The sequence below is a fragment of the Camelus bactrianus genome, chromosome 3 (genome assembly GCF_048773025.1).
Source record: "Camelus bactrianus isolate YW-2024 breed Bactrian camel chromosome 3, ASM4877302v1, whole genome shotgun sequence".
Lineage (NCBI taxonomy): Eukaryota > Metazoa > Chordata > Mammalia > Artiodactyla > Camelidae > Camelus > Camelus bactrianus.
In genome coordinates this window covers 107458978-107482028 of record NC_133541.1, presented here as the reverse complement: position 1 = coordinate 107482028, position 23051 = coordinate 107458978, and the positions used below count along the sequence as shown (strand labels likewise).

General features: G+C 39.9%; 1 protein-coding gene across 4 annotated transcripts; it reads right to left on the bottom strand.

Moving 5' to 3' along the window:
* Positions 1 to 2213: 2213 nt before the first annotated feature.
* On the bottom strand, positions 2214 to 18825 carry SLC26A2 (solute carrier family 26 member 2). 4 transcript variants are annotated; one of them, XM_045517500.2, is made up of 5 exons: positions 18550 to 18825; positions 18090 to 18230; positions 11988 to 12167; positions 9988 to 10714; positions 2214 to 8420 (listed from the first exon to the last, which is right to left on the bottom strand). In XM_045517500.2, exons 4-5 carry the CDS (start codon positions 10687 to 10689, stop codon positions 6900 to 6902), a joined length of 2223 nt encoding a protein of 740 aa, XP_045373456.1. In that variant the 5' UTR covers positions 10690 to 10714; positions 11988 to 12167; positions 18090 to 18230; positions 18550 to 18825; the 3' UTR covers positions 2214 to 6899. The 4 variants fall into 4 exon arrangements, with proteins under 4 accessions (XP_045373456.1, XP_045373457.1, XP_045373455.1 ...); XM_045517501.2 differs by lacking the exon at positions 11988 to 12167; XM_045517499.2 differs by lacking the exon at positions 18090 to 18230.
* Positions 18826 to 23051: the final 4226 nt, after the last annotated feature.

The window sequence follows — 23051 nt, the reverse complement described above, 5'->3', positions numbered from 1 at the left end:
TCTAAGTGAAGTGAGCCAGAAGGAGAAAGAAAAATACCATATGGTATCACTCATATGTGGAATCAAAAAAAAAAAAAAAGAATAAGGACACTTATGAACTCATCTACAAAACAGAAACAGACTCGCAGACACAGTAAACAATCTTAGGGTTACCAGGGAAAGGGGGTGGGAAGAGATAAATTTGGGAGTTTGAAATTTACAAATGTTAGCCACTGTATATAAAAATAGATTTTAAAAAGTTTCTGTTGTATAGCACAGGGAACTATGTTCAATATCTTGCAATAACCTTTAATAAGAATATGAAAGTGAATATATATATATATGTATATGTATGACTGGGACATTGTTCTGTACACCGGAAATCGACACGTTGTAACTGAAGGTACTTCAATTAAAAAAAGAGAAATGTTGCCAAGAGCAAGGGATATTTAATATGAAGTATCTGGAAGGAGAAGTAGGGAGTTGAGCATATGGGGATGGGAGCAACTTCTGGCAGAAGGAACAGCATATATAAATCCCTGGGTGATAAACAATGGCCCATTTGGGAACAGCTAAGGTCAGAGGTAGACACATGAAGAGGAAGATTTGTGGCAGGACAAGAGACTGGAGATGAAAGCAAGAACAAAGATTTTAAGGTCTTATTGGCTAAAGCATTAATTTTGAACTTAACCTGAAAACATCACAGAACCACTTACAAGTAGCAACAAATTCTTTTTTTTAAGAAAATAACTGATAACTAGGGTAGAGGCTTGGTTGTAGAGAAACAGATTAGGAAGCTGTAGAACAGTCCTGAAGAGAAATGATGCAAACTGAAGGCAAGATGGATTTGGAGTGGGAGTTGAAGAGGAGTATCCTAGAATTCACCAGGTTTCTGACTTGAGTAGCTGGGTCATGCCATACCAAGGCAAGGTAATGGAGGAGTTTGGGGGTATGTTGCATGCGAGGTGTCTCTGGGCATCCAGGCAGAATTGTCCTTAAAAGCTCTGGAGATTTATATAGAGATGGATATACTGTTTGGTGTTCTAGAAAGGTCAGGCTGGAAATGATGTTTGGCTGCCATTGGTATACAGATAATAAGGCAGTTGAAGCCGTAGATGTGGATATAGTCATCTGGGGAAAGCTTTATAGTGCAAGGTATTCATGATATGGGGTCCATGACCAGCATTTCTTATCATCATGTGTATGTGTATACATGCACATGTGGCTATTTCTCCAAGAAGAGCCATACTTTCATCAGTCTCAATTGGATCTAAACTTTAAAAACTTAAGGGGAGAAGAGGCCAAGGACACGAGCACTGAAAGGACAGATGGGGTAGCAGAGTCCTCCAAGTCAGTTGGAGCTGATGCTAGACAATGAGCATGGGAGGCACTTCAGAAGCTCTGGATCTCTGATGCTGAATGCAGACAGGGTAGGTGCACAGGATGTAAGACCGCAAGGGCCCTTAGAAGACCACTGAGTCCAACTCCTCCACCCTGCGAAGTGGGTATGAGTTTTGGGGCAGGATGCCCAGGATTACAGAAGTACTGCAAAAGACTGAAAACTGTCCTTAACCCTATACCCACACTCCCACTTCTACAGAGTTGAGGAGTAGAAGGGGGAGGACATCCCAAAAGAGGCTCATGGCAGATATGGGGAGAGGGTGGTGGTGCAGATAGATCATTTCTCACAAAAGGTTGTGCTCCAGTAGGAACTGCACTCCCATTTCTCTCACCTAGTCAGAATAAGGTATCAGCCTCAATTTGCTGATGGGAAAAAATGTGGCTCAAAATTCACTGCTCAAAATTCAATGTTAGGGCATTAGTAAAACATGAGCCAGATTTGGATTTTAATTCCAACACAGTACGTAATGGGAATCATGCAAATAGGAACTGAAAGTGTCTTCAAGCAATCTAGACCTCTTCCCCTCTGGATGGAAAAACTGAATCCCCAAAGGGTTAACTGACTCAGGATCACGAAGCAAAAAGTAAAGAATTGGGTCTCTTTATACTTTATGGCTTTCTGTAAGGAGAGAGCCTTCCATCTTATTTATATATATATATACGCACACACACACACATATTTATAATTGTGTGTGTGTGTATATAAATTGATGACTAACTCACCCTCCAAATGTAAAGACGTGGTATTTTAAAGCTCACTGGTGTTAGGTCATCTAAATATATATTTTAGTTAGAACCTCCCCTCCATGAACTTAAATAATTTAGACACAGTATTATTTTATTAGAATAGCAATTTATTGGCAGAAAAATGACATGACACCTCTAGACCTCAACACATATAAGACCTTATATAATAAACATCACAAACATATCCCTACAGAAGAAAAGGATCTGCTATTAATCAACTCCCTCTCTCCCGCAATAGGCTTTAATCCATCAATAACTCATCCTCATCCCATAGAGGCTTAGGCATGATTTATATGGAATAACATCAAGGCACTTGCTTTAATTAAAAAAGATATATGTGGTATAAAACATATTCCTAAATCATTAGCCTTGACTAATGGGGAAAAAAGGGCAGTATACTTTTTTAGTTAACGGACAAGAATGAGAATTTAAGTTCATTCAACTACCACCCTGAATTTGTCTTGATTTGCATATAAAATTGCAAAGGAGATTAAAAATGTTAGTGTTTTATATAGATTGGTTTGTTCACACTAATTTTTGAGAAATCATGGCAGCACCAAGAACTCAAACTAATTTCCCAACTGATTTGAATTGAAAAGCAAGAGCAGTTTCATTCCATGGAACATTACTTTGAGGATGGACAATGGCAGCGGGGAAGGAGAACCTCCTTAAAGTTTCTTAGAACTGCAGTTAAAAATCCTTTCTGGCTAAGGCTGCCTGTCTGTTTGCCAAGTAAAAAAACCTTCAGTTAGAAAATCCTGCCATTGATATTTTACAGTAAGCATTATAATTATATGGCTGATTTCAGAGCCATAATTGAAGTCCAAGAAAGGTTATATAAGGTTCCAGTGTAGATTTACAAACATGGTATATCCAGTAAAAGCACGTAGTGTCCTTCATTGTTCCAGTTTTCTTAATTCAGTTTATCTCCTACTTTTAATTCAAGGTCTCCTAGTTAGCTTTACATCACTAAGAGAAAAATAAAATACACAAAAATCCACTACTTGGTATAATGCTTATTTAACTTCCCCAACTGTATTTAACATGTTTACTTTAAAATTCCAGGTGAAAACACCTTTTAAAAATATAGTTAGGGAAAAAAATTACCTTATAAAAATAAATCTCCCCCACTCCCACATCTAAATTCTCCATTTCTAAAGTTACTAACATTAAAAAAAAAAAAACCCTAAAATTGTATACTTACAGTATTGCAATAGTATTTTACTTTAATAATAGGCTATAACAGACTAGCTGTTATATTATTTTGGCCTACTTGAGTGTTATTAGCACTCCAATGAATGATTCCATTCATGATTATCTAAAATCTTTATTTATATATATATATATATATATAAAAGCCTAATCAGTTCACAATATAAAAGCTTTCTAGATCCAATTTTTTTCTTTTTGCAGTTTTTAAAGCCATTTCAAATAAGGCACCACTAAAATAGATAAAATATGAAAAAAAAAGACATTAAAGATAAAGAACAGAAAAATTAAGCAAAGTAATATCACTGTGCAATCATTCCTTGAATAGACCAGGGCATCAACACCTCCTTGTTTGCATCAGTTGTCTGCCTCCCACTCAGCCCTCAGCCCAGGCTGAGCTTTAGCCAAGTGCCCCTGTGTATTACCTAGTAGAGTTACCACAGAGCCCACCTACCGGATTTAGTACTACTGTCCCGGCACCTGGCCCTAGACTCCTGCATAGATCCTTAAGAAGTGTTAAGAGTTATTGTCTACCTTGATGCTATGGCTCACCTATAGCAATAGATAGCAGAAAATAATCCATTAAGAACATTAATAAGCATCACAGAGCTTGAATTTACCATTTATCATTGTAACTTCTAGGCTCAAATTAACTTCCCAAGAAATTCATTATAGACCTTTTCTCACTTTTACATTAAGATCATGGCTAACACCCAATATATTCTTAAATGACAAATTACTAACAGAATACCTCTGCAGATAACTACTATTCTTGTTAAAATGTGGTCATCAACATTAAAAGAGTCTAATGAACTCATCTAACACCAATGACACATATTTAAAGATCACCATTTACCATACTGTAGATTTACCAACAAATTTTGGCTTCAATGTCTACTATCGTTTAAAAGTTAAGTCAGACTATCCAAACCTTGTTTTCCTTTGCTTCTTCTTAAAAAAAAAAAGTCAACTAGACACCTGTCAGTTTTACCACCATCAGAGGCTACAGGCACTCAATCTAGTGCTCTAGAGTACGTCAACCAGGGCTCTTACCCCAACCTTAGCTACCAGGTGCTCCTCCCCTTCTAGGAACAATCCAGTCTGACCTTGCTCTCAAACTAAGGTGCGGCAGAAGTGTGGCTCTTACTCCTGATCTCCTTATTGTTGTGTGGGGCTAACCAAGAATTGGATCCTATTCAACTGAGTCCCTTTCCTCCCTCGGTTGGCCAGAGATAGTCTTTTCAATGGTCTATTCCATTCACCTGTCTCTTGAATATTACCCTTAATCTCTCTGTGCACTGGCAAACTCCATCCCTCTGGTTGTAAGAGTTTTAACCATCAATAGTATACACACTACATTTCAATTAAATGGGCATTTTAATATATTCAGAATTTTGTACATCTGTCAATAAGCAATGAGAATATGCTTCATTTAGACTCTACAGTTTAGAGTAAGCAGGATATTTCCCTATCAGTCAAGCGTGTAAAGTATCATTTAATGACTAAAATCCAAGTCCTTGAGTAAGAAAGCAAATGAAAACATTAGTTTTGTTTGTGAATTGGGCTTTGGTTTCAGGTTTGACTCCTTTAAAAAATTAGCAGTCAAAAAAGCTGAACAATGTGTAAGTGCTGGTAGACCTCAATCCAAGCAGAGAAGGTGAGATATAAATTATAGTGATACCTTAAATGTTTTTATAAATGGCTTCTAAAAGCAGAATCTCTTATTTGTTTGTTTGTTTGTTTGTATAGGTGGGAGAAGAATAAACCAGAATACGATTCAAGAATTTGCTAACTGTATAAAGTTCCAGAACTATTTATACCCACATATGGACAGAAATGTCAGGTAAAGATCAAATCCTGTTACTTTGTTCTTCAAAGAGATTTTCCAAATTCTTTGGACTGACTTTTTTTTTTTTTTTTTGCTGCACTTGTTTTTTCTAAATTAGTCATCGTGAACATGTACTCAATACTCCATCAATGGCATTAGATATCTATAATGGTATGGATTCAGACCTGGCCTGGGGGAAAGACAAGAGAGAGTAAAAACAAATGACAGACAAAGACACAGTAATTTTACCATTGCTATTCATAAGACTAGATAGAAAATGCAAATATTGGCTAAAAATAAACAAAAACCACACAAATACAAACAGTAGTTAACATTTCTGAGACTCTAGACTTAAGTCCTAAAAGGATGTCAAAATTCAGGACACTATTACATTTAATCATGTAATGACCTCAAAGATAGAAATGCAGCTCCCAAGGAACAGCTTTGTTTTAATAATGGAAAGGCATTTTCCATGTAAACTGATGGGCAGATTTCTACCAAAAGAAAATCAACACTTGACAGTTTATGGAGCCAACAAGAAAGCTAAGTATGCCTAAAAGCATCCCATTCCAATAGATGTAAGATTTGCTTCTCATAAATATTTAAAATGTTTAGAAAGTAGGAGTAGGTTTAAAAAATGATTCAGCACTTTTGCAATTTTTATTTTGTTTTAAATGGTGTGGCTAAATGTTTCAATCTCACATAAATTAGTCTCTTAGTCCTAACTTTGGAAAACTTACTTTTTTTCCCTCACCCATTAAGGTCCAGATACAGAACTATAAGCTTTCAGTGTAGGACATGTTTTTCAAAAGGAACTATTCCTGTGCCACAACCTGTGACCAGCTCTCATAAATAATACACCTGCAGAAGTGGGGTTGTATGAATGTAATGCTTCCAAATCCTCTTGCATAATAGTTTTAGGTGGCCCAAAGAGTTGAAAGCTGTCACTGTCATCAATATTTATTGTACATCAAAAGGGTACATGGCAGTAAGCATTAGCTTTGTTTTCACCAAAACATCTATAAATTAATTACTGATGTTCTTTTGGAAGTACTTTATCACTTCTGTGCACTCTTTTCTACTGGTTACATTTTCCTTGTAGAGTAATGAACAGTGGCTTCTCAAATATGAGAAAGACTGTCAGTCCCCAGCCGACCCTTGCTAAAATGCCATGGGAAGGGGAAAAAAAAAATCACTGCTAAATAAACAAATTCTTAAGGGAAACTGTCAATCATTCCTTTTTGCAATCTGTCCCTAACAGTTTGCCTCAGGCTCATTTAAAACGCTATATAAAACTGCTGGCTCAGCTTTCTGCCTTTTATCTGGCAAACCTGACACTGGTTATCAGTTAGGACAGATTCTATGGGAAACATAGTAAATGACAAAGCTAAAACAGAGCTTAATGGTAGAGAAATGCTCAGAAACAGGGACAGATAGGGACCACAGAAGACAGGGAGGATTCTCATTATTTTTGCTGATTATAAAGAGCTCTTTTCTTACCTACTTACCCTAAACAAAAAGACATGACTAAAACATCAAATGTATTACTAAAAGTGTTCTGTACAATGTGGGGCTGGCTGGTGGGATTTCACAAACCTGCTCAGCCATCAGACTCCTGTTAAGACTGTGCCTGAGAGGAATGGTGCTTTCCAATTAAAAGCCAGATGCTATGTTACACACCTGAAATTTTAGCCTGTTGGCTAGACAGTATTCATCCTTCCACCTACTTTCTCAATCAATCAGTGGAAAAATTCAGACCATTGGGAATATATGTTCCTTTCTGATTCTGAGATTCTTCGGCAAAAGTCACTGCTTCATATACACTATAAAAGAGAAGGTTTTCTTCTTCCTGTTTGCAATACTCTCCCCGGGCCAGGGAATCCCTCACGGAGGGATTGCACTGAGCCAGCAGAACCTGAATGCCAACAGCTCTGAAGTCTCTGCGCACCTCTTTCAGTGTGTTGATCCCTGCAGTGTCCAGAAACTGCACTGCACTGCAGTCAATCACCACGGTGTGGAACTCTAAGGGGTCGTGGGAAAGCTGCACTGAAACTTCATCCTGGATTCTACTGAGAGTTGCTATTTCCTTTCTGATCTTTTTCTTTGCTGCCTTCTTCTGAGCTGCCTCCACTAAGACTGGGTTGAGAGTTCTTTTGTATAAAGCAGATTTAAAATATTCTTTGTTTATGTAGTAGAGAGGGGCTACAAAGCGGAAAATCTTGATGCCCGGCTTAGTCCAAAGGTTCTTGTAGGCAGACGTGGATTCAAAGATTTCGGACTCTTTCACCAAGCCAAGCAATGAACTCTTTGGCTTCTGAGTGCGGAGGATGACACAAAACATAGAAAAACAAACCCCGACAAGCAGGCCTATTTCAGTACTTATCAGTGCAGAGGACAGCATAGTAACAAACCAGATAACTGTATCCATTCTGCTAACCTTCCACATCTTGGGCAGATCCTTAAATTTACATAGGGCTCCTCGGAGATTTACAATCGTGATCACACCAAGGACACTCTTCTGAAGGGAATAGAATAATGGAGCTATTACCAAGAGGACCAACAAAAGAACCAGAGCTGTCACCACACCAGAGATCTGAGTTTGGCAGCCTGTGGATTCTTTAACCAATGTCTTTGCAAGAGCCGCGCTAGTAGTAAAGCAGTGGAAGAAGGAAGGGATGATATTGCAAAAGCCAATGGCATACATTTCCTGATTAGCTTTGACTGCGTAGCCGTGTTTCTTAGCAAACATCTCAGAAAGTGATACAGTGATAGCAAAACCAATAATAGAAATAGCTATTGCATCCACAGCTACATTAGGAATTAAGTTCCAGTCCGGTGCTTTGGGTGGCAGAAACCCAGTGGGAATATGTCCAGCAATACTGGTGCTGTATTTCTCATTTAGTTTTCCAAAATGAGAGGCTAATGTGGCCGCCACAACGACAATGAGTTCTGTAGGAATCGGTGCCTTGAGCTTGGACTTGAAATGCTCGTTGAGTTCTTTGGTTGGCACAAGAACCAAAAGGCACAAAAGGCTGGTGATAAGATCACAGAGATTAGTCTTATGGATGTTTTTGAAGATATGTATCCAAGTAGTGATGAGTGAGCCCACGCCATTACTCCGAGGAAGGCTGAGCCCAAGGAGGTACTTGGCCTGAGATGTAAGAATAGTGAAGGAGGCACCAGTGACAAATCCACTCAGCAAGGCGTCTGAGAGGTAGACTGAAACAAAGCCCACTTGAAAGAAGCCCATCACTACCTGAAAGAAAGGATATACATGTGTTAAATATAAATGGAAAAAAGCCTCTAAATCCTGTATTCCCTCAGCATTTGTGTGGAGACATACCATCAGAGCATCACAGGATGTCAGAGCTAGAAAAAACACAATCATATATCAATCCTCTCATTTTACAAGGAGAGGGCTCATTTTACTGACACTTAGAAGGCTAAGCAACTTGCCCAGGGTCACACTATTACTCACTAGGCTGAGACAACACAAGAACTTAGGATTCCTACCTTCTTGTACAATGTTTCTTAAACTTGAATAAGGTTCAGACCACTTTGAAAAAAATTCTCAGGAATCCATGAGAACTCATAAAAACTTAAATTGGAAAAATTCTCCTTATTAAAAAACCTTATATTTTATTTAAATTACAAGTCATTTCTGTGAATGACAAAAATTAAATTTTAACTGATAAAACAAAAAATTAAATTCACATCAAAATAGAATCACACTTTTTAAATTATTATAGAATAACTAAATTGCTTTGCTGTACACCTGAAACTAACATTGTAAGTTGATTACTTTAACAAAAAAAGAAAAAAAATTTTTTAATTTAAAAAAATTATTATAGAACTCTCTTTAACCTCAAATTGAGAAACTACTCTTATCCAATGTTATGCCATATTGCTTCCCATGTTAATTCTGCATCCTCAAAGATACATTTTATTTCTTTATCTTTTCCTCTTCCCAATAATTCCTCAGAATTCCATTGCACCCTTCCTCATTCTTGGCCAGGCATACTAACAAAAAAGCAAAAATGAACTTTGAGGAGCACAGCTCTTCCACACTCCAGCCTCTTCTCCCTCTCCTCCTCATCCAAACACCAAATGGAGTGAGCTACTCTTCCCCTTCCCATATTGGTTCCAAATGTCTGTAACAGAGAAGAGATTTAATGCTGGCAATGACTCCTGGATGCCAAAAGGCAGAAGCTTGATGATAATGGCAGATTAGTGGAGTCTATGGGGGGCCCAAGAAGAATTTCATTCTAATCCTTTCTCCTGACTTATAGTATGAAATAGTGGTCCCCAACAGTCCAAGAAAACTACTACCTTTAGTGAGAGTCACCCACTAGAGCAGTAATTCTAAAAGGTGAGGGGGTTGCCTATAGTTTGAAAAACTCTTGCATTCCTCCTCTCCCCACCCTCATCATTACCCTCCTGCTTGTTAATGCTGACTCTACCAATAATCAACCACACATAGTTTCAGGCAAACCCAACAATTCTTGACATATAAAATTAAGAAGTTGTACTATGTGGTCTGAGGCCCCTTTCTGGTTTAAATGTTTATAATCAAATTATTAAAATCTGGCTGACCGAGATTCACTGGTTAAGAGGCAGGCTAGGGTCGAGAAAATAGAAGCAGTCTTGTCTTACCTGTGGAGTCAAACCAGGGTTTAAATTTTGGCTCTACCTCTCATATATCCTGAGCATTCAATAAATGATAGCTCTAACTATTATGATCTCTAAGGTCCCTCACAGATCTGAGATTTCATGTATAGTGATTTCTTAAGCCAGAGACAACCACTTACTCCATTGTTTCTTACCTGATAAACTCCAGCCATAAATGTTACAGTGCTGCCAACTGTAATTGCATAGCAACTTCTGTCACATATCCTGTCTGATTCCTGGTTTAATAATGTGCTATCATTTGAAACCATTCCTGAAGAAGGAGGAATATGGGCAGTGTCATAGCCGGCTTTTTGTAGTTCTCGGTCAACTACTTCACCAATCATAAGGCACAGTACTCCAAAAATGCCCACAGAGATGTGACGGGAGGTACCAAACAGGAAATAAATGATGCTGGCAAAAAAAGATGTGTATAGACCGTAGACAGGTTCTTGGCCAGCCAAGAGAGAATAAGCAATGGATTGGGGCACTAATAAGATGCCCACAATCAAGCCAGACATCACATCTCCTAAAATGTTTTTCTTCAGCTGGTATTTTGGGAGCCACCGCAGAACAGGAAGAAAATCAAAAATCATATTTTTGGCTTTGGTTGGACTGCACTGGCAACTTTTTTGTAGTTTTTTCATGACAAACTGCTTGAAGTTAGTATTTGGTTTCTCTTGAGGCTCCAAATGGATCCTAGGATAAGGTATACATTGATCATTGGCCTCTTCCTTGAAGACAGTACTTGATTCCTTTTCATGCTCCAGATGGATCCTAGATGGAGGACTGTACTGGTCGTCTCCTTCAAGGGAGTCCTTGAATGAAAGGTCATCTTGCTCTTTACTTTCTGAAGACATTTCTGGAGATAGATGCTTCAGCTTCCTACCCCAGAGAAAATAACAGGGTTAACCGATTAAGCTCACACATTTTAACAGTTCTACTTGTCATTCATGACAGTTAAGAGGAGTTCAGTTTTGGAGTAGGTATCTTATGTTTACTTTCCTTAGGTGAGCCTCATTTGTCCTGATCGAGGAAAAAAGAACTGGACCATACACAACCAAGTCAAAGTAAGTAATTCACTGGGTACAGGACTTCCCAAAAGCATAAACCATCAAGATTCTTCTCCATCTCTGCCTGGCTCCCCCTGCAGTTTTTCCCTCCAGAAACAGTATTAGGGTAGCCTGTCTCCTCCTTTCTATAAGCTATTAACTGTCTTCTTTTCAGGTTTTTCACTCCCAGGAATACTGCAAAACAGGATCTAGTCTCAAACCTTGATACCTACTTTACCTGTAAGTCCCTGAAACAAGGAAGATTTGGGGGGGGGGTCCCTTTTTAAATAATTTACTAATTGTTGAAAATAGAAAGAAAATATGAGTGACAGAAAAGATAAAAGTTTTAGGAAATAACAAGAGACTAGGACAACAACAAAAGTAAGTCTTGTAATGAGAGTAAAAGAGAAGGAAAAAGAAACAGGCCTTCAAAGGAACAGTCTGCCCAATACTTGAACAAATTATTGCCTTTCTGTTAGCTGTTTGCTTAGCTTAGAATGACCATCCACCTCTCTGCCTATCAAGATCCTAGTCATTTTTAAAACCCAGTGAAAACACTGTCTCTCCTACAAAGCACTGACCAAGTTCCCGCAGCACAAATGAATCTGTGTCCCATAGCACTTCACACCTCCATTACAGTACTAACCACACTTGTGTATTAGTTAAGGAAGAATTTCTCCAGCTCCTGGAGGAAAGGACATCTTGTTCATCACTGTAATTGTCATCAGCATACAGTAACTCTGAGATAGTAGGTTTATAAAATGTTTGAACAAAGGAAAGAATAAATGAATAAACAAATTTATGACTGTAGCCAGTGAGAGATAAAATATATTGGATAAAGGACTCAGGAAGTCTCCTGTTTCAGAATTGACAGGGAAAAAAAAGGCCCTCATGAAGTTCTATAAGCCTAATACTATCAAGATGCCATAATCCAGGACCCATGACCCGTTTAAGAACAAAATATTTGTAAAAGTAATCCACATTAATTTTGTTTAGGATGAAGGGGCTATAGTTGGTTATCCCGCTGAATAAGAGTAAAATAATAGTTAGTTTGATGGTCTTGTGAAGCAGTTAAGGAAGAAAAGAATATTTAGATAACCACTTACCCTGAGCAAGTCCGTCAGATTGGAGGATACACACAGCAGCTCTTCACTCCTCAATGCAACTGGTCTATAACTCTCTTCTCACTTCCTACTTGCAGGCCAAACTAGTTTGAGTGCATTCCTTATGACCTTCTATTTTGGAATAGTTCTTACTAATTTCTGGGTCAAAAGACTTTCCCAAACCTAAGATATGCAAAAGAGGCATAAGAAAAAACTAACAAAATTCAGACGCTGCCCTATTTGGTGACTAACTGGGAAGGAAAAAGAGAACATCAAGATGCATTAAATAACCTAGCTTATGCATAATTAGAATCCCAAAAAGAGGAGACAGACAATGGGTAGAAGAAATTTTTGAAGACATAATTGTTAAGAATTTTTCAACATTAATGACAGACACCAAACTATAGATTCAAGAATCTCAGAGGATACCAAGAAGGACAAATACAAAACAAAACAACACAACACCCACACCTACACATATCATATTCAAAATGCTGAAAACAGAAGATAAAGATAAATCCTGAAGACAGCCAAAGGAAAAAACACACATTACATACACAGGAACAAAGGTAAGAATTATAGCCAACTTCTTACTGGAAAGCATACAAGCCAGAAGATGGAATGATATCTTTACCACAGAAATATAACTGTGAACCCAGAATTCTATACCCAGAGAAAATATCTTTTAAAAGATGAAGGAGAAATAAAAACTTTCTCAGACAAATAAACACTAAGAGAACTTACTGCCAGCAGACTAGCATAACTGTATATACATATACTAGACAAAAACTGAGGTCTACATGATACACAACAATAAAAAAATAAAATCAAAGAAACGGAAATAAAATAAAATCCATTTTTTAATTTAAAAAATTTTCGATTGCTCTAAAAGATAACTGTCTAAAGGGAAAACAAGAATGCATTTTGTTACACAAAATAAAATGTATAAAACCAATAGACCAAAGAATAGGGGGGCAATTAGGAACTGTAAGGTCTTATACTAGATATGAAGTAGTACAGCATTATTTGAAGGAATAGTTTTGAAAAGCTTCAAGGGAAGAACATATCTCACCTCGGCTCTGAAGTCTAGGTCAGAGATGAAAGAATGAGGGAGGACTTGGAAAATGGATGAGGAAGAAGAAAACACAAACAGCAATAGTTATGGGGTTGGAGGGAAAGACTGAAAAATTAGAATGATACGATTAAAGCACTCAGGAAAAAGTCAACTAGAATGCCAGATTCCTGGGGTGAACCTGCAGGAGGTAAGACTGGAGTGAAATATCAGTTTCTTATGTAATCCCAAGAAGCTGGACTCCATCCTGTAAGCTATGGCTGGCAAAGGCATAAACTCCACGACGACGCAGAAATGCAGGTTTGACATTTCACTGGTGCAGCTCTTGATGGTTCTTAAAGGAGATGGATAAATCTAAGATGAATTCTGAAGTGGACCACACAAAAGGATAGTGTATGGGATTATGGAGGAGGAAATGGAAAAATAGGAGGCAACAAAAAGTTTGACTTAAGATTTCATAGGTCTGAGATTTTTAGATGTCCAAATAAGGACGTTCAGTAAGCAATTAGAAATGGCGGTGTCAAGCACAGGAGAGAAGCCAAAATTGAAAAAAATAAACAGGGAGGGGAGGAGTATACAGGTCATCAGCACATAAGTAGTATCTCATTTTTCTCTGAATTCCATTGTTTAGATGTTCAATAAGTGTTTGTTGAATATATGCTTTATCTTCCCAACTAGATTAAAAATTATCTAAGGAGTTGTATACTTTTTGTGTACCCTCTCAACATAGAACTGGGCACACAGGAGGCACTTAGTAAGTCTTCCGTTGATGGATAGATTGGTTTTTACTTTTAAAAGTAATTTCAACAAAAAAAAATTTCAAAAAAGAATTCACGCTCACTTTTAAATTTTAATTTTTGTCTCTTTGAAAGATATATTGCATTGGGAATGTAAAATGGTACAAACAGTGTGGAAAACAGTTTGATAGTTCCTCAAATAGTTAAAAAGAATTACTATACGACCCAGCAATTCCACTCCTAAGTATATATCCAAATTGAGAACAGGGATCAAGCAAATACTTGTACATTATGTTCATAACAGTATTATTCACAATAGTCAAAAGGTGAAAACAACCTAAGTATCCATCAACAGATGAATAGGAAAAAAAAAATACAGTCTAAGCCCACGAATGAAATACTACTTAGCCACTTAAAAGAAATGACATTCCGGTATTTTTCATCTACAACATGGATGAACTCTGAAACCATTATGCTGAGTGAAAGAAGCCAGACACAAAACAAGAAATATTACATGATTCCACTTACATTAAACATGTAGAATAGGCAAACTCATAGAGACAGAAAGTAGACTGAGGTTACCAGGGACTTGAGGAATGCAGAATTACTGCTTACTGTTTACAGAGTTTCTGTTTCAAGTTTTGGAAATAGATAGTAGTAATGGTTACACAACATTGTGAATGTACTTAATGCTACTGAATCGTACACTTAAAATGGCCAATGTTCTATTATATATAATTCTAATGTACACAAAACCAGGAGGGGAGGAAGCAAAGTATACTATTCCAAGGTTCTTACACTATATATGAAATAGTATAATGTCACTTGAAGGTAAACTGTGACAGTTAAAGATGTATACTATAAACCCTAATGTATACTATAAACCCTAACAAAGAGTTGTGGATAATAAACAAAGGAGATAAAATGGAATCACAGAAAATACTAAATAAAATAACCTAGATCTAAGGTTTATGGAAAACTTCTGAAGTCTTAACATTTACCTGATATTAATGTGAACAAGTCACCTACCAAAAAAGTCTGTCTTCTCTTAAAGGGAAAAATCTCTGTTAAACTAGGCTAGAATAGGCGGGGACTGTGTAGTTTGGAAATAATTTTCCAGTACTCACATGGCTTGTAAGCAGTGGAACCATGACAAGAATCTAAGACTGTCTGATTCAAACCTACCTTCTGTCTCTGGACTGCTTAGTTTGAAACTTTTCAAATCTTCAGAAAAGTTCAAAGAATGATACATGGAACACCAGTATAGTCACAGCTGTGAATATTCTGCTACATCTGCACTCTCCATACACACAGGTTGGTTTGCTTGGGGTTTTTTCCCCTGAACTATTTGAAGCTGCAGACACACTTCAGCCTTAAACAACTTAACTGAACCAACATTTTTAACCACTATCCCTTGCTGCCTCTTCTTCAAAAGGAGCATTCATTAACATGAGAACAAATCATTTGGATACAGTCTTCAAAAATCTGCACTGGCTCCCCACCTCCTACTGAATATAGTCGAATACCTTCAGAATAGTCTTCTTCTATGAACCAATGAGACTGAAACTGCCTTTCTTTTTTTCATTCCATGCACCACTGTTCCAATCACGGGTCCATAAAAATATTAAGCATCGTTTGCTCTTCAAAGCCTTTGCTCATGTCATTCCTTTAGTATGGAATGTCTTCCCTTCTGTCTCCATCTATCTTGGTCCTTTTTCTAATCTTTTAAGGCTCACCTCAAATGCCATAGGAGAAAGGGGCTGAAATTCTTTTAGGCTATGCTTCCCCAACATATGACATATAACTATTTTAAGTTTACATGTCTCTCAAACAAGAGTATCATTTCAGGGCTGACACCAAGTCATCCTCATTTCTACATAACCCAGCACCTAACACAATGCCTCCCACTTGTATGTACAGTTATACACCTATGTTTATTGAAATGAACAAACAGGTGAAATTTCAAGTAAATATTATGAAGGCCAAAAAAAATTCCTTGTTTTCCAGTTATCACAAATGATTAACAATATCCATTTATGTCTGTTTTGGAGGAGTTTTTCTAGGGGGGTAAATTTGGTTTGTTTTTAATGGAGGTACTGGTGACTGAACCCAGGACCTCGCGCATACTAAGCATTCATTTTACCACTGAGCTATACCCTACCTCCCCCCACCCCATTTTCTATCTGTGAAGCAAAAAAGAACCACTATAAAGCTTATATCAGTAGCATAAGCACTATGACATATTGTTTCTCATATAAAGCCCAATATAAGACAAAATAATAAAATACTAAGAAAATAGCTTAATGTAAAACCATAGTAAAATAGTTCCTTGCACAGTAATTCACTGTGTTCAAAAAGATTTCCTCTACATCTCTCACTTGCCTCCTGAATAAATCTGTGAACAGATTATGAATTCCTATTTACCAGTGTGAGAAAAATCAGAGTTTAATCACTTGCCCAACTGGTAGGACCAGATTCTCAATTCTCATCTTCCGATTTTCAAGTTTAACTCTCTTTCTAAAATACCACACGGCCCCCAACTTTGTTTCCTTGCTAGGAGGTCTAAGGAGCTAGTTCAAAGCAATAATTTTGTGACCAAGCACTAAACTCATTTATGAGTCTATTATTAATTTTAATAAGTAAAGGTAACAAACTACTTGAAGTAGGTTTGATAAAAGGATTAAGAATGAAATTACTTTTATCTTTCATATTACACATGCATTGGTAACATTTTCTTTTTCTATTAAGAGCAATGATGTCGAATTTCCCTCTGAAGCTACATTTTGGTTAGAATAATTAGCGCCCCAGACAAAAGTCAAACAAGCCAAGCAGTCTCTGGCTCCATTTACTTTTTCCTACTGGAAAAGCTACTCCCCAGCTATGTTCATAGTTCTCGCTCTCACTTCTTTTAAATTTTTGCTCAAATGCTGCCCTAATCAATTTCTTCCTAGAAAAAACACATAAAATAGCACTACTGCCACAGCCATGCTTCCCTCGTGGGCCCTTTCCTGTCTTGAACTCCTATGCCCTTTACTTTGCTTTTTTTTTTCTCCATGGCCCTTCTCACCATCTCAGACTAGACTTTTCTTCCTTGTGTTAATTGTCTGAACTTCCCACAAGAGCAGTGACTTGCTGTTTGGTTGACAGCTGTATCCCCAGAGCCTTGAACCAGGTATAGCGCCTAGTAAGTGCTTAACAAATATTTTATTGAGCCAATGGATGAATAATAGTTTAAAAGTTATGTGGTAAAGAAAACAGTTACTCCTCCCCCTCACCCTGCTTTATGGTAACCAAGTTTGTGTCAAGAAATTAGAGTTTGGAAAGCATCTGCCTGGGGGGAGGGGGGATTTATGCTCATTAAAAGGGACAGCAATGACCCCTGATGAATCTAATCTAGATCTCGCCAAGGCCCTGAAGAAGTCATCTCCAGACCTTCCCCCAGGAGGCAGCAAATTACAGTACAATGATATCCAACATGGAGATCTGTTAAAATGCAGATTCTCAGGCAAATCCAGGAATGAGATGTAAGACTGCACCTTGGATGATTCCAAGCCAGTGGGCTGAAGGACATATTTGGAGAATTACTAGGTACATATGGAGTCAGAAAGATCTCCATTCAGATCTCAGCTACACTGTTCAGCAGTTGCATGGCACTGGGTGAAAAACTTCATTTTACTCAGCATTAATTTCTCACCTGTAAAATAGGGATAACATTCCCTAACTTGCAGTGTTATATTAAAACTTACGCATGTAAAGGACCTAGCACGGTACCTAGCACATAGCACTTGCTCAATAAATCACAGCTACTAGTCTCTGTCCCTTGAAATTACTGAAGGAAAAAAATAGGTTTATTTTTTTCCAGCACGTTTGGCTCTCCATTTCTTACTGACTCAACTTTCCAAGACAGGAACTTCGGCTTAACCCAATACTGGATATCATATTAGTTCCATATTTCACATAAAGAGCCGTAGGGACAAGGAGGGAAAAAGGTATTAGAATGGGTGCCAGAAAGGATTTTTTTAAGTCCTGAATGCTTCTAACTCCCTGCGGTCCCCAATGTGAGCAATGAAGGAGCCCTGTCTGATACTCTATGAATCTGGAAGAGCTGAGTGTAAGTCCTAAATTTGCAAATGACTTGCTGTGTAATTTCTGGCAAGGCTCTGGTCCTCTCTGTCTCCTTTCAGTGTCCCCACCTATCCAGCTAAAGAACTTCAACTTAGTCTATGAGTCTCGAAGCACAGGTCCTGATTAAACAAGTGTGTGGTTCTTAAAACCAAGGTAATCAAGTCCTCTCACCTGCACAAGCCTCAGCTTCCCAAACTGTCTAAGGTGGTGGTGGCGGCTCTGATCTCCTAGGTCCTGCTCCCAGATATCACAGAGTTGACGAGGCGCGACTACGGAGCGACATGGACTCAGACGGAAGAGCAGCACCGTTATCTGCGAGGTGCGGGGGCCCGCGGCGTGATGCGTAAGGTGGCGGTCAGCCGCTCTCAGCGCCAGGAGTGGGGTCTGGATCCCCAGGGTGCGGGAGTGCCGCTTTGACCCCGCCCTGCCTCCGCCCCTGCAGACCACACAATAAACCCGACGCACGCCCACCTCTCAGGGCCCGGCCACGACCCCTGTGGCGGCAGTTGGTGCGGGCTTCCTCTCAACACGCCTGGGACACAAGCCAGGACGACCCCAAGAGGGGCCCGCTGACCGCGCGGGGGCCCGCCCGCTCTCTTCCCGCGTCTCGAGTCCCGTCCCTTCTCCTCACCTCTCGGGTCTGGGCCGTCCCGTGCCACGAGGTACCGAAGCGCGTCCTCCGCCGTGGCCAGACCGAGGGGATAAGACGGCGCTGGCAGAGGTACCCACTCCTGGGTCGGCCTCCCTTTAACCGGCCCGTCCCCTTGCCCGCCCATTACTCGGCCCCTGGAGGAGGCGGAGCGCTGCCGGGCGGGACTGAGGGGAGCGGCTAGCAGGCAACCGCCAAGAGGTGCGGAAGGCGACTCAAGTGCGAACTCCCGGGCCGCGACTGTCACGTGGCACCACGGCAGAGCGACGCCGCCGCCAGCCAATGACGCGGGCCGGACCGGCGTGGGGTGCCGCCCCCTGGCCGCTTTCCTCCTCGCGATTGGCTGCCTTATGCAGAAGGGGTCACGCGTCTCTGATTCTCAGGGAGACTGCTTCTTCGCTCCGGCTGCGATGAATCATCTTAGGGGGCAGATCATGGGTTCTTCAATTTAGCCCCGAGAATATAATGAGAAAACAGTATCGGGGACGTGGAAATGCTTTACCGAGATATGTAACGTGCTCTGCGTTTGCGAGGGGGCACCATCGTTCTCTCTGACTCCTTGGGACCCCGTTGCCTCCCAGTCCCTCCTTTGTAGATAGAGAAATGGAGGCCCTGAATGGGAAATGACTGGTCAGCTAGAAACTTACTCTCCACAGAAGGTCCCAATAGGCAGAGGCTCTTTTTAAGACGTAAATGAAAATATAAAAATAAATATGAAATTTAATTACAATCCTCGTTTAAAACCCTCAGTGGCTTTCCTTGACACAGATACCAAACCTCTCCCTATGTCCTGGAAGCCCTGAGTGCTCTGGGTCCTGGCCCCTTCCTCCTCACTTGGTAGCTCTCCCTCCCTCAGTCTTCTCCACCCATCCTGGTTTCCTTTGCTAGCCAAGCTTGTTCTTTCAGGACTTAAACACTGGTGTCTAAACCTGGTTTCTACTCGTCTCCTCGGGTCTCACCCTATCTGCCCAAACACGGTTTCCTTAGCACCTTTCCTGCTAGTCACCTCCTACCATGTCATCTTGATTTAAATATCTGCCCGGAACTGGGACATTATTTTGATGTTGAGCATATGTTTATTAATTTGTTCGTCTTTCCTCTTGAATTGCGTGCGCGGGTGGCGGGGCGGAAGAGGGGCACAGATGCTGATCAGTAGCTGGGAATGGAAGAGGACCTGTGAAAGAAGCAAAACGGTTAATTGCCTTTCCTTTCCAATGAACCTCCTCACAGTTGTTTAAGGAACTCCCTTTTTTATCCTGAGATGATCCTCAAGTTTCTATCACCCATCAGATTCAGAACTTCCAAAAGTCACAGGCTGTATCAAGATCAGAACACCTGAGTTCTACTCCTAATGCTGTCCCTTACCACTGGAGGCAAATCACTTGATTTCAATTGATGGTCTCATATTTGGAAGGTAATTAATGACCCCATACCCGGGGTCCTGGAGACAGTCAAGTAAAATAATAAATGTTAAAGTATTTTGTCAACTCCCTATAAACTGCAAAACAAGCAGAATGACATTTGACAATTTCTGGATATTTATCTCTGGATGCACAAAATTTCACATTTATTATCTTATTTAAGCCTCATAGCAGCTTTTGAGGAGGTACTGTATTATGATTCTCCCTTTATAGGTGAGGAAATGAGACTCAGATGTTAGGTGACTTGTTCAAGGTCCCACAGGTTAATAAGTGACAATAACATAACCCAGTTACATCTGCCTGCAAAGCTCACTCTTAACCACTATATCCCCATGTTAGTCAAATGTAGGAATCCACCCCCATCCTTGCATGTAATAGACACCACTAAAGAGTAGTTTGATTTAATAATGGCTATCATTTTCTCTTATTCCATATGTTCTAGTCTATGTTATAGATGAGGAAACTGCGGCTTGGAATATTGTTACTTAACAAGTTGAGGTGGGACAGAAGTGGATTTTCTTCCAGGGAGCTGTCAGATGCCAAAACCCCTTTAGGTTAGCCAGTGGTGCCTCTCTCCCTCCCAGTTCAGCATCCTGGACTGCTATTTAATGCTGTGGTCCCCCTACCTTCCCACATATAAATCCCCCCACAGAGCTATACTTTGATATGCCACTCCTACCTTACCTTCATCATGCCCTAGTTCTCTACAGCAGGAATCTAAGGTGTGAAACAGATAACCAAATCCCTGCTACTAGAGAGCTGGCTAAATAATAATCTGCTTTTCTTCAGTAACAGCATGTCAGCAGCCCAGCCAGCCAGAACCCAGATCTCTTCACCCCTCCCATCTAAGCCTGGGCATTTTCTCTCTTGTTGATCTCAGAGTTAACACAGGTGGTTGCCAGCTGGATGGTTACATATTATAGCCATTACTCTGTCCCAAATTGCTTTCCAAAGAGTAATGATGTGTTAACTGGGGATGTTATGGGCCAGCAAAAAATCATCTCAGGTTAGAGACCACTTCCGGATTCACTTCCTCAGCCCTTCCTGTCTACGCACTCTTCCCAGGAAGGACAGGTCACTTCCTCTCAGACCCCACTATTGAATGGACTCTTCCCAATTTGTTATTTGGGATTTATTTTCACTACCAAAGCTTTTTTACTTTCTTTTTAAAAATTTAACTCGATTGTTCTTGGAAATAAATAACATGTACAAATAAACAAATTCAAAATATCAAAGACTTTACAATGAAAAATAGATTCCCTTCCCACACTATCCATTCTTACCCCAGCATCCTTTTCTAGAGGCAGACACAGCACCACTTTCCTGTGTTGTCTTCCAGGTCAGGCTATACCAGCAGTTCTCAAATCTGACTGCACATCAGAATCTCCTGGGGGAATTTTTGGAAGGTAAAAATGTTTGGGTCTCACCCCCAGGTGTTATGATTGAGTTGGTATACAGTGGGCTTAGGCATTGATATTTTTTTAAAGTCCTCCAGAAGATTCTAATGCACATCTACAGTTAACAAATCAGAGATCTATGCATATACAAGACTCCCTCCCTCAATCAATCAACCGATCAATCTCTTAGATAGATAGATAGATAGATAGATAGATAGATAGATAGATAGATAGATAGACAGATAGACAGATAGATAGACAGACATATATATTTTTTAAACACAAGGGGCATGCTATTCTATACTATTCTATACTCTTAAAAATTAATAATATTAAACCTTGAAGATTGTTCCATATCAGTGCATAAAAAGCAGCTTTCTGCCTATATGTTGCTGAGTAACAAATTACTCTAAAACTTAGTGGCTTAAAACAACAATAATCACTTTTGTTATTTCTCAGGGTTTTTGTGGGTCAGAAATTTGGTAAGAGCTTGACTGGGTGGTTCCAGCTTGGGGTCCCCCATAGAGCTATGTCAGATAGTGGCAAGAGTAGGGACAGGGGATGAGGCTGAAGCAGCTGAAGGCCATCTGGACATCTCTCTTCATGTAGTCTTAGGGCCTATTTTAGGGTCTCTGTGTAGGGTAATTTGAGCTTCCCACACCATGGCAGTTTCAGGGCAGTCTGTGCTTAAATGACCTCTGAAGGCTTTAAGAGTTCTAGCAAGCAAAGGAGGATGCTATATAACCTTTTAAGATCTAGCCTCAAAAGTTACATACTTACAAGTCTCCACGGGAGAAGTGTCAAAGTCACATTGTAAAAAGGGCATGTGGGGTGGGAAATGTCACTGTGGCCACCTTTGGCCATGGCAACTGCATGGTATTCCACTGTTTAGGGAGACCATCATTTAAGCATTGATGTTGTTTCCATACCTATTTTTTTCGGGGGCAGGGGTGGGTAATTAGATTTATGTATGTATTTTTTTTTAATGGGAGGTATTAGGGATTGAACCCAGGACCTTGTGCACGCTAGGCATGCACTCTACCACTGAAATACACCCTCCCCCCAGGAAGTAACCATTCTCAAGAAGAGATCCCTTCTTCCTTTTGGCCTTTGAGGGAAATTGGGCTGAATTGTCCCAGAGGGAGAAAGAATGGACAGCCAGTAGTCAGAGGGAAAGGAGACTTAAACGCCTCCCCTGTGGGTCTAGGCTTCACAGGGTCCTTGAGTGGCAAGGACCCGGGTCTCTCCCCGCCCTGGAGAGGTGGGAGGCTTTCCCACAGGGATGGCTGTTGGTGACCCTGGGAGCCGGGAGCCATAGCAAGGACCCTGGAACCCTGGCAAAGAGCAGAACTGTTTCAGGGGCCATACCAGCTTGGATGAGGGCTGTATTTGTGGTAGCAGAATGGACCAAACAAAGGTCAGAGGGCTTTTCTCTGGCTGGACTGAGTTAGACTAACAGGACTACACATGAGCCGTGGGTAGGGCAGTGGTCACGGTAATTGTTGGGATTGGATATCCTGCCTGCACTGTGGGGTGGGGGCTTGGAGCATATAAAATTTGATTTGGAGAAAGAAAAGAAATGTGACTCTTGTACCTGAGGTGAAGCAGTACAAGTCACTCTTGCTATAATATTTAGGTACAGAAAGTGATCTGTTATTTGACGTTG

Coding starts and splice junctions, on each gene's coding strand:
- SLC26A2 (XM_045517500.2), bottom strand. CDS start 10,689: ATGTCTTCAGAAAGTAAAGAGCAAGATGACCTTTCATTCAAGGACTCC. Junction 8,421..9,987: donor TTATGGCTGGAGTTTATCAG/GTAAGAAACAAT, acceptor CCTTTCTTTCAG/GTAGTGATGGGCTTCTTTCA.